This window comes from Dryobates pubescens, chromosome 1 (genome assembly GCF_014839835.1).
Source record: "Dryobates pubescens isolate bDryPub1 chromosome 1, bDryPub1.pri, whole genome shotgun sequence".
NCBI classification, from domain to species: domain Eukaryota; kingdom Metazoa; phylum Chordata; class Aves; order Piciformes; family Picidae; genus Dryobates; species Dryobates pubescens.
In genome coordinates this window covers 24,468,343-24,480,750 of record NC_071612.1, presented here as the reverse complement: position 1 = coordinate 24,480,750, position 12,408 = coordinate 24,468,343, and the positions used below count along the sequence as shown (strand labels likewise).

Genomic DNA, 12,408 nt, shown 5'->3' with positions numbered 1-12,408 from the left:
TCACGTGGAACACACATACACAGGGCAACTTTGCAGAGTTTAGCAGGGCTCTGGATTAGGCAGATGAGGCTTTAAAGCTAAAATACATTAAATAATTGTATAAATGCACAGGGGAAAAGCACCACATCTAAGAATGGAATTCTCAGCAATCAGCTTGTGCTGTGACACTCTTGCTACACTCTGCCATTAGACAACATTTTTATACCACTGCTTTGCCACTTCAAGCCAAAAAGCAGCTGGACTGTAGGTAGCTAGCATCTAACATGGAACTTTCCTACAGGGAATCAGCAGCTTCTGCCACGAGGTCTCTTACAGAGTATCAGTCAAGGCAGTTGTTGCAGACTAACAGCTTGGTTTTCCCTCCCTCTGCAAAACCCCCATGAGTTTTGCACCAAAACCTGTGCTGCAGCAGCTTTGCACTGGGGATGTTAGGACAAGCTAAAGTGCTTTCAAACTAAACAAAAATATTAATGTTTGTGGTGTGCTCCTGACAGTCAAAGCTTTCATGCATCACAAACTCAACCTGGTAAGTAAATTTATAGCAGGACAAACCACACAGGATCACCAGGACAAGCTAACAGATGCTCAGGTCACACTTGTGCTGTCAAGCCGCTAGGCTTCTCAAACACTGTTGGGGTACACAACCCATGCCACATCCCTTCTCCACCTTAAAAGAGATGGGCATCATGGGCTTTGCACAGAGTCTCTCCAAGACTCTTCTTCCAATCTGCCCCTATCGTGACAAGAAATTTCTCTCCAGCTGCTGGAAGCCATGGACAACCTGATCCTCACCCCTCAGCAGAGGCAGGCCCTGTTTGGACACATTCCTCAGCCCTTGACTCTGGCAGATTGATGTCTGACAATCCTCACTCTACCAGAATCCCTTTCTTGAAGCACTGAACTGTCCTGTGGTGATTTGTCACAGGAGGGCAGATGAGCAGAAGGAACCAGCCCCTTCCACTTGTCTCCTATCACTGGCCACACAACATCAGCCAGTAGAGGCTGGGAAAAATTAACAGTAAATCAAGTAAAGGCTTTAGAAAGGACTGATTGCTGATCTAACTTTTAACCACATCTGAAACTCCCATCCTGCAGCACTCTCAGCATGAACAACTAACTTTCTGAAAGCTACATTTCAAATTGTGTGGTTGGGCTTGGGGCTCTTCAGGCACTGTAGTCCCTAGTGCTAATTTCCTTAGGGCATATGCAAACCCCAGAGAGATGTTCCTTTTGTAAACTGCAATCTGCATATCACTTGCTTATGGCCTGCCCCTTTTTTACTGAATTGGGTTATTTTGTTGTTGTTTGGTTTGGGCTTATTTGAAGTTGGGTACTTCCACTTACTTTGGGAGTTTAGTTTCTTGGGAACTGCTTTTCTTGTGGTTTTTTTAACTCCTGACTGGATCACTTCTGTATTTGAATTACTATCAAGTTATTTCTGTGGTTTAGCTTATTCCTGTCCTTGAATTGTTTGTCCTCTGCCAGCACCTTGGCAGCATCTTCTAGCTACCAGATTTGCTGGCTGATTTGGGAGGGCATACTGCTGGATGCTCCTGCAATAGTAACTGACTTTTAGAGAATAAACCTCACAAAAAGCACAAGGGCAAACGACAGCCTACACACATCCACACTCTGTTGACAGAGTATTTTGTCAGGACTTGTGCAGCTCCACTAGCCCAGCTTGCAGTTGTCAAGCTACCTGCAGTACAATTGGTCAGTCAGCTTCAAACTGCAGCAATTCTTCCTCCCATTGTGCTCCTCTATGCTCTGATGGCTAAAGGCAGAGGAAGCCTTTCAGGTCCTAAAATGTCTGCTCTCACCTGCAGAAATTCTGGGGCTATGACCACTACCTGTCCTGTGACTAGATAATTACATGCTCCTACTGCTGTGTTATGTTTCCCTTTTCTAATCTACAATTCAGATTAGGTCAGCATCAACAGCTGTTATCAGGTTAACAAAACCTGCCAGAGACACTCACATTTCTGTATCAAATACCTGCCACCACCCACGGTGAAGTTTTGAGTATGACTAGGAATCTCAAAAAGCCTTTGCAAGCCTCTGTCTGCATGTGCAGGGATAACCCAAAGGACAAATACTTCGACTGCAATCTCCAAAAGCTTGCAACAGAAGCCACAATTTTTCCTCCCAGTAGTAACCTGAACTGAGCAGCCCAGTGAGCAGCAATGGGAATGTTAGTGACAGAGAGCTGAGCAAGAGGAAGCTGCACTGACTTCTGATCCCAGTTGGGTAGAAAAACACAGTAAAATTCAGACTAATTTCTGCATAGATCAAGTTTCCAACGATGCCAGAGGGTCTGATGCAAATGGCTTTTTGCAGCTGAATTGGGAACGTGCCAGTCAGTTTGGATGACATAGGCATGGTCTGTGAAAAGCACTCTAGATTGGGAAGAGAAGGTCACAGAGTTGGTGAGAAACTCAAGCTGGTACCAGCTTAATTTCCTAAACAAATGCACCAAAAGCTTCAGATCTGTTTTACTGCCAGATCCAACAACACGTTAGGGTGCTTGTCTTAGTACCACATGAAATATTCAAGGCTGTGTTTACACCAGCATCCTTTTCTCCAGATTTTGTTTGAGTGTTTACTTTAGCTACAAAAAGCGTAGTCCATCCTATCTTCTGTGCCACTTTTCCATGACGAGCCTCTACGACTGCAGTTTCCACCTTGACTTTCTCAACCATTCAACTGGATATTTTAACAATTCACAGTAGTTCTAGCAGCCTAATTAAAGGCATGCCCTGATTGCTTTGCTTTGTGGTGTGGTTTTTTTTTTTCTAATTCTTTTTTTTCCATTTTAGTATATGTTGCTTGCTCTGATTATTCCACTTTCAGTTAATTATCTTCCTGACCCCATGTTAAAAAAGTAACAACACATCTCTTTTGGTGAATTTATACAACTCTCAGCAGGCCTGGAAAAAGCCAGCCACACAACTTTACATTCTTTCTAGTTTGACCCATGAAATGTTATAAAGGCAATTTTTTTGTTGGTTTACTCTGTGAATTCCAATCTAGCTACTGATTATTTTTTAATCACTATTGGAGACCATTAAATCCTACTTTGCAAGGATACTACATAACTCACGCCTTGATTTAGTTTGTTTCAATCTAACTCACAGTATCACAGTATCACTATGGTTGGAAGAAACCTCAAAGATCATCCAGTCCAACCTGTCTCCACAGACCTCATGACTCGACCATGGCACTAAGTGCCACGTCCAGTCCCCTCTTGAACACCTCCAGGGACAGCGACTCCACCGCCTCCCTGGGCAGCACATTCCAACGGTGAACGACTCTCTCTGTGAAGAACTTTCTCCTCACCTCCAGCCTAGACTTCCCCTGGTGCAGCTGGAGACTGTGTCCTCTTGTTCTGGTGCTGGTTGCCTGGGAAAAGAGACCAACCCCTTCCTGGCTACAACCACCTTTCAGGTAGTTGTAGAGAGCAATGAGGTCACCCCTAAGCCTCCTCCTCTCCAGGCTAAACAATCCCAGCTCCCTCAGCCTCTCCTCACAGGGCTGTGCTCAAGGCCTCTCACCAGCCTTGTTGCCCTTCTCTAGACATGTTCAAGTGTCTCAATGTCCTTCTTAAACTGAGGGGCCCAGAACTGGACACAGTACTCAAGGTGTGGCCTAACCAATGCAGAGTACAGAGGCACAATGACTTCCCTGCTCCTGCTGGCCACACTATTCCTAATGCAGGCCAGGATGCCATTGGTGTTCTTGGCCACCTGGGCACACTGCTGGCTCATGTTTAGGCAGCTGTCAATCAGCATCCCCAGGTCCCTCTCTGTTTGGGAGCTCTCCAGCCACTCTGACCCCAGCCTGTAGCTCTGCATGGGGTTGCCACTCACAGCTCCAAACACAAAATGCCATTCTTGGCTTACAATGGGCAGGAAAAGCACTATTCCACCACAGTTTTCACACAACACCAATCCAGCTTCAGCATACTACTAATCATGGCAGTTATCCTTCAGATGTCAGAAAGGTAATCTGGAATATATGCTATGGCTTTTTAATTAAAACACAGACATCAGGCACCATATGAATTTTAAAATCATTTGAGTCTGTACAAAGTGTATGACCTAGCCATATTGCCATAACTATTTTATGGTCATATCATAGACAACAAACAAATAATACACACTTCACAGCATGAAAAGGGAAAGATTAAATCAAATTATCTTAAAACAACAACAACAACACCCCACAAAAAACAAACAAACAAACATAAGAACCTTCATGATAGTTCACAAAGGCTTTCCAAAAGGTCTGCAACACTTGGTATGGAGGTTTTTAAGGCCAGGCTGGATGTGGCTCTGAGCAAACTGATCCAGTGTGAGGCATCCCTGCCCAGGGTAGTGGGCTTGGAACCAGATGATCTTTGAGGTCCCTTCCAACCCTAGACAATTCTGTGACTCTATGAGCAAGCACATATGATGAGCAGAATTTGTTTGAAAGTACTTAACAACTCTTTGACAAAACTCACCCTGCTCAGCACTTTTTTTGTTGTTGTTGCTTTTAGTGAAAAAAAAGTTTAAATATTCTTTCTCACACAAATGCTTTATTTCTTCATCTCAGAAAAAAAAAAAAAAATCCAATAATGCACTTCAAACAGCAAAAGAACTGCTTTAAAGCAAAGACCACAGAATGCAAAAGCAAGTTTTTCCTTTTTTTTTTTTTTGTGTGTGTGCACATGATTCTCCTGCATTTATCTCAAGCTGACATTGCTCAGACAGCTTTTGATTGCCTAGAGACTTCCAGAGCAAGTCTACTGTGGATCCCAACACGTTTCTGCTTGTCTCCTGTCAGTTATCTCCAATATGCAGGTCACCTCCAGTGTTAAGGCAACTTTATACAGCCCTCAGTGACAAGATAAGCATTCATTAAGAAAAAGGTGCATGTGCTACAGACAGTATTTTCAGAGCATTTCAATTCAATAGGAAAAAAGTGCTTTTAGATATCTCAAGCTTCAAACTGTCACACTGGAACAGTGATTGCAAAGAACAGCACATCACCCAGAGCTTATGCAATCAGTGAAAAATATTGCATCTTAATGCTTCTCCCTGTCCAGCAACTTGTTTGCAAGCTCTTGTAATGCTCTGCAGAAGTGTTATGGTAGCTTGGTAGCGATCGGTGTCCCCTGTGTATGTGAGGGGAAAAAACAAAAACAGCACAGAGGTGCTTTGTTTGTACTCATACTTACCCACATTACTAGGGTAACCTTGATGAAAATTCATGCAGTTAAATTAGTCATACTGCTCCAAGAATGTCTTCATTATGCTTCTTAAACAGTGTCACTATCAAATTCAAGATAGCTGGGCAACTTCAAGCACACTAATCAGTGACCCAAGTCAGAGAGCTCACAGTTACTCCCCCTCTCTGACTGCTCACTAAAGCTTATCAAAAAATGTTGGAAGTGGCATTATGTAGTTAAATCAGGAATGCTTTCTCTCAGATTACATTCAATTACTAATAAAGAATCAGTAACTCCTAAAGGGAAGAATAGCATTGAGGATAATGACCACCCTTAAAAACCTAAGTATACAAAATAACTTAGTTTGACAGAGTCAAATTTATAGTAGAATTCAGACTTTATTGAAAAATGAAGGTATTGCTACCTTGTTGTCTAAAGAATTCTTTTCTTATGGACACCACACCCCCCCCCCCCCCTCGTTTATAACCAAACATGAAACACTACTTAAAATCACTTATTTTCACATAGCATTTCTTTAACCAATTCAAAGGCCTGAAAAAACATTCCACTGTGGTATGGCAGAAGTATATGGTGATGACAAGCTCTGCTCTCCAAGGAACACGCTCCCCAGAGGGGTGCATTTCATATAATTGTAAAAGTCTGGGGCCTGACTGAAGCAATAACATATGCAGCCTGTTGTGCTTCCAACAAGAAAGCTCATTCTAACTGTGGTTTAAACATGAACTTTCCCTCAGCTATCATCACCGAATGTGTTGTATTTTTTCCATTAAGTTTTAGCCCACTGTTTATAAAACAGTGTTCTGTTCTCCTTGGCAAGGCACACACACATGGCTTTTAATTCTTAACCACAAATTTTCTAAGTGGTGTGTTGATGCCACTAACTGACAACTTGACAAACTTCAAAACTTCCAACAAGAACTGGAGACTTGCACATTCACACAAAAATCCAGCCTCTCTCCAAAGATTTATCAACTGATACACTGATATGGTAGCATCAGGAAGGCTGGTGAAGGACTGTTTAGAGTGAGGGGCTTGTAGTGATAGGACAAGGGGCAATGGTTTTAAAATAGAGCAGGGCAAATTTAGATTGCACATAAGGAAGAAGTTCTTTACAATGCGTGGTAAAATACTGGAACAGGCTGCCCAGGGATACAGTTGAGGACCCATCCCTGAAGGCATTCAAGATCAGACCTTACATGGCTCTGGGCAGTCTGCTCTAGCTAAAGATGTCCCTGCTCACTGCAGGGGGGTTGGACAAGATGACCTTCAAGGGTACCTTTGAACAGGATGCAATCTATGAATCACTCAAGCTCAGGTCAAGATGTTGTCTCAACAGATGATTTTTGAAGTGGTATGTAAAATACAAACAAACAAACATGGTTTGTTCCACAAGCTATTACAATTCTTATTTGCAAAGACCAGGGGAGGGTTTTAAAACCTCAGATTTAGTATTCACAAAACAGATGGTTGGAATAGGTACTAAGAAGAAATGTTACATTGAGATTATCTTCAATGTGTAACTTCCTTGAGTACCTCCAAGTCTGCTTCTGACCTCAACAAACTGGATTAATTTTATCTGGTATCTAGTGAACCCCTTCAAGGAAGCAATACTCAATACTAGGAAAGCGTAAGAGGGAAAAAGGTCAGCTCTACATCATTTTACTCAAGACAAGGCAGGCAATACATTCTGGTAAAAAGAACAAAAACCTCAGAATTTGCAGGGAGCCTGATGTCAAAGCAGACTCCGCTCAGAAGGGAATGTCACGGGTGAGTGAATACTGGCAGTAAGACAGCATTCCTGGTAGCAGCTTTCTGAAAATATGGTGCATGTCTTCATTTGATCCAAAACTCATTTACTTCTTTTGAGATATTCTGTCTCACACATATGTGTGCATACACACACATTCTGAGTTAATTTTAACAGAATCACAGAATTGTCAGGGTTGGAAGGGACCTCAAGGATCATCCAGTTCCAACCCCCCTGCCATGGGCAGGGACACCTCACACTAGATCACGTTGCTCAGAGCCACATCCAGCTTGGCCTTAAAAACCTCCAGGGATGAGGCTTCCATCACCTCCCTGGGCAACCTGTTCCAGTGTATCACAACCCTCATGGTGAAGAGCTTCTTCCTAACATCTAATCTAAATCTCCCCTCCTCTAGCTTGGATCCATTCCCCCCAGTCCTATCACTGCCTGACATCCTAAAAAGTCTCTCCCCAGCTTTCTTGTAGGCCCCTTTCAGGTACTGGAAGGCCACAATAAGGTCTCCTCAGAGCCTTCTCTTCTTCAAACTGAACAACCCCAACTCTCTCAGTCTGTCTCCATAAGAGAGGAGCTCTAGCCCTCTGATTATCCTTGTGGCTGTTCTCTGGACACATTCCAGCACCTCCAGACCTTTCTTGTTATAGGGGCTCCAGAACTGGATGCAGTACTCCAAGTGGGGTCTCACCAGAGTGGAGTAGAGGAACAGAATCACCTCCCTTGACCTGCTGGCCACACTTCTCTTGATGCAGCCCAGGATGTGATTGGCTTTCTGGGCTGCAAGTGCACACTGCTGGCTCATGTTGAGCTTCTCATCCACCAGCACCCCTAAATCCTTTTCTTCAGGGCTGCTCTCAAGCCAGTCCCTGCCCAGCCTATATTGGTGCCTGGGATTGCCCTGACCCAGATGCAGGACCCTGCACTTGGTCTTGTTGAACCTAACAGCTAGTATTTCAAGGTGTCCCAAAATGTATGTGCTTATTCAGCTTTCTCTTTATATGTATCAGGAAGGGTGGTAACAATTAAGCAGAGATGATGGTACGTGAAAAGCTCTACTAAATAGCAATACCAAGAGGGTAACCATTCAAGAGATGCTGCCATCCATCTATCCTAATGCAGAGCTGCTGTACCAAAAAGAAAAGCTACTTTTTCCTCACTGTTAGAACACCTGAACAGAATACTGGACTTCAGAAAAAGATTCCAAGATAGTATCAACAGCAACATACATTTCACACACAAACACCACCACCCCTCAAATTTCTGTTTCTGACAACAGTTCATCCAATTTACAGGAAACAGGAGACAAGGAACACTTGATTTTCCTTCTTTGAACTCTGTTGAAAGTAGCTGGGATAGGTTTACCTAAAAAAAAAAAGAGGTGGGTTTCCAGGTGTGCAATTTTAGAATGGCTGTACCCATATTTCTTTAGCAGAAGTGGGGGCACAATCAAACAATATTCTTTTCACTTCTACCGCCAAAAAATGTGTAATGATAACATTACTTCACAACTGCTCTCCTCAGAAGGCCATTTTCATTGATCTCTGTTTCTCTCTGCACATCCTCCTTTCCTGACATTGTTCCATCTCAATACTATCACACTGCACAATATTCAGAGATAGCTTATAACACAACTCAGACTATATGCTTCAGTGTTTCTCAGACAGCTGTACTTCCAGAACAAAACAGTTTTAACATTGCTCAAAGACCAGCCTGTACAGCAAGCTTAGTTTGAAAATAAACTTTTAGGAGTAAGCTTGTATCTTGAGCGTAAAAATATTTAAGAACAGAAACGCTGTCCTGCAAGTTGCACTAAAGAATTTCATCACTCCTTCAATTTATCAGGAGATCTACTCATTAACTATTTTAAATATAAAGTGTACCTTGACAGCTTAAAAAGAGGGGTATAATTTCTCTCACAGAAAGCAACAGCATCTCATACTGTTTAAACCCAGTGAAGCTCCCCCCTTCCTTTGAGGCAGTACAGTTTGGTACCCTCAGTACAGTACCCCCCTCTCAGCTAACCTTGAACTTTCTGCTATTTCTTTAGATGGTGTGGTGGTTTGAAAGGAAAGGCTCTGCTTTCCCTCCCCCACTGAGAAAGAGACCACGGCTAAACCCAGTCGGAGAAATGAGAGTATATTTTACAAGGAAACAGATTATATGTAACACAACAAATACAGGTATTTTACAATATATACAGGAATATACAGCAAATGAACTCAACCAGAAACCAGACCCCCCACAGAGGGGGCTTCCCCCTGTGCCCCCTTCACCCCCCTACCTCCCTTCTCCCCCAAAAGAGGTAGAAGAAGAGACGAGGACGGTTAACAGGACAGGAAAGGAAGAAAGGCCTGGCACAGGAGTTAGTATCTTATCTTAGTTGGCCAGAATCCCAGAAGCAGATCCAACCGAGAGGGACAGCGAAGGAAGGAAGACTGAGAGAAAGTTCCCAACTCCCCTGGGTCCAATCTCTCCTCCCACAATCCTACCAATGAAATTCGTTTAGAATACCAAAATATTTTACAAACATTTAGCCAGTGTGCCCCTTTCTTAAAGGCACAGCGTCAAACGGCCACAGATGGCAGAGCTGAACACACGAGTACATAACACACAGAATAAAAAGCAGTAATTAAGCAAGGCCATACCTGAATACTCCTTCCATTTGGTCTTTGGTGTAGCCTTTTCCACTTTCACCTGCAGCAGATGCATTGCTCTCCTTCGTGCTATTGGGCTTACTTTGATCATTGCTACTGGCTGATTTCCGGCAGTAAGCGCCTCCCCCAGCAGTGCTTCCATTCTTCATAATAGCTTCCAACAAAACTACAAAACAACAGTATAGCATCATAGCATCATTATAGGCATCAGTGATTAACTCAGGGCTCTCAAGTACCTTAAGTGGGAGCACCACCTTATAGAAGACTAGCTGCTACATCCTCCTTCCTTATTGATCATCACTTTGTACCACAAATGTTTCTGAAGCTGGTCTTGGAACTCCTTTTCATGGAAAAAACTATGGAAAAGTGTTTCAAGAATCAGTGACTGGACTCCCCCAACCTCTGCCAAAGTAATAATAGAGTCCTCAATTTCTGGATGGTTTTCAGAGGCACAGAATCCATGCTTTAGGGTGAAGACATCACAATACCTGAATCAGCAACAACAAATCCAAAAGAGGAACTAACTTAGCACTCCAAAGAACCAGTAAAGCGTTCCACACAAGAGAACAAGCTCATCTCCAGCACATTTCAGTTGCTACAGTGTATACCTATTTGTAATCAGAGCCACTGGCAGCCACATGCCGATGCTCTATACCCCTCCTCCAAGCAATACCAGCTAAAATTCAAACTATGGTTACAATGTCACAAATAAGCCAGAACCAGCCAACTACATCCAGCTCTTGAGACCTGAATCTTGAAAACCAGCATGCTTTTGCTAGATCCTCTTTCCTTCTATGTTCAAACAGATCTCAAATTTAGCATTTTTAATACACCATGATGCTAAGACCTCTTTTTCTTGCTGGATACAAATAAGCTTGCATTCTGGGGGTACCTGTCTTACCAGTAAATCAGAAACAGTACCATTCTAACTTAAGGGACTGCATACAAAGCATGATGTAGATCAAAGATTACTAGATGTGCTGTCTTCCCTGAAAAGAGATCCCTTCAGAGCAAACCTAGGCCAAATTTGTTTCATAACAACCAAGAGTTACTATCTGCACGAAAAAGGCGCTAACAAAAAATCCCTGCTAACAAAAATTCCCTTGCTAACAAAAACGTCCTACTTATTTTGAAAGCATGTCATAGCTTTATCATGAAAAAAAAAAACCACCACATTTTCTTGTAGAATCTACTGAGAAGAATCATGAAGGACTTTCTTCTGATTAAAACATTCCTCCTCCAACTAGCATGGTCTCTCTTACAGCAGCAGAAAGCTGGGGTCCCAGCCATCATAGCCGGTACCTCTCAGAAGCAAGAAAAGAGGAGAAAGCAGAGCTTTGTTTAAAAGAAATTAACTGCTTCCCCTAAGGTGTGCTTCTTAAAACTCTCCAACATTTGCTTTTGTTTATTAATTCACTTATTACTCACTGGCCACAGCAGCCTGAAATACTGCAGATGAACAGCTACACTCTGCCTGAACAAGCCAGCTGACTTCAGTGCTAGTCCCATGCTCACGCCTGCTTCAGCAAGACTTATCAGTTGATCTGATCAGGGTTTTTACTACAGAAATTAAGACACAACTAACATTGAGATGCTGACTAGTATACCGAGGGGGTGTTTTCACTACAAATGCAATGAGGTTCCTGAATATAGGAGAGCTACAGTTGAATATATATAACTGAAGCACATACACAAGTATTTGCAGTATTTATTCTAATACCATCCATTATGGCATTTAAATTTCTGAGATAAATAAATAATAACAACTCCAATGAGGCAACTATGTCCCTAGGCTAAGAACTAATCAGGAATAGATATTTGAACAGACAGTGTCCAGAGAATTAAGCATTGTCAGTCAAAATATGCTCCAGACAAGTGTTAACACAAAACAAAATGATTCTTTTTCTATCCTGTGATGTTTGATATTTAATAATGGTATCATGTGGGATCTTATCAAACACATGGCCCTGACTTACCCTCTAGAAAAAAATACTTACTCAACAGCTTTGCAAATCCTGCCTTTATATTGGCACTGCTCTAGAAATGACCCATCCCTGCACTAATGCTTGTGCAAAATCAGTAGTAGCAGCAAAAATGGCAGAAATGCAGGTATAGACAATGGTTTGGAATTTCAATGCCCAGTGTCTCTTCACAGCAAGTTTAGCTGGTAAGTCTTCTCATTAAATGGTTTGGCTGCACTGTGCTTTCAACATTACTAATTCCTAATCACCTTCTCAGATCTCCCATCCCCACAATGGAGCTGCATTGCTGAGAAGACAATGCAAAATGCTTGGGGAAAAAACCCAACCAAACAACAAACCACCAAAAAACCCATCCCCCAAACCCCTAGAAATCCCATAAGTGTTAAATTCTTAAAATAGCAGGACACAGCACACACAAACATGCTATTGTCCTGTGTTGAAAAGGAAAGCTGTACAAAGGGTCTGGAGCCACAGCTTGCTTCAAATAAAAGATACAATTCAGATATTCAGAAACAACTTGGTCTCTTCCAAGAACTGCTGGCGGTAAAACAGGCTGTTAGAACTCCAGTACTGGCACTGTACTAAAGAAAACTTCCACTGTGCATCTAGATGTTTTAGAATAGGTCATAGAAGGAACCAAAGACGTATTTCTCTAGCAGGCAGGACAACGAATCTTATCTGCAGTTGTGTCTGAAGGCTCTCTGGTGTGTATTGCTGGCTGCTGCTGAATGGAAGATCCTTGCACCGCATTTGATACTGTTGTGCACTGAACACGAACCC

General features: G+C 42.5%; 2 protein-coding genes across 2 annotated transcripts in view; both read right to left on the bottom strand.

Annotated features, from left to right (window-relative positions):
* Window positions 1-12,408, bottom strand: part of LOC104305247 (alcohol dehydrogenase 1) — a 387,682-nt gene that overhangs the window by 186,155 nt on the left and 189,119 nt on the right. The gene's annotated exons all lie outside the window — the stretch shown is intronic.
* Window positions 1-12,408, bottom strand: part of DNAJB14 (DnaJ heat shock protein family (Hsp40) member B14) — a 32,307-nt gene that overhangs the window by 16,183 nt on the left and 3,716 nt on the right. The window contains exon 2 of the mRNA XM_009906072.2: window positions 9,638-9,812. Coding sequence (XP_009904374.2) covers window positions 9,638-9,812 — 175 coding nt within the window. The remainder of the gene's footprint in view (window positions 1-9,637; window positions 9,813-12,408) is intronic.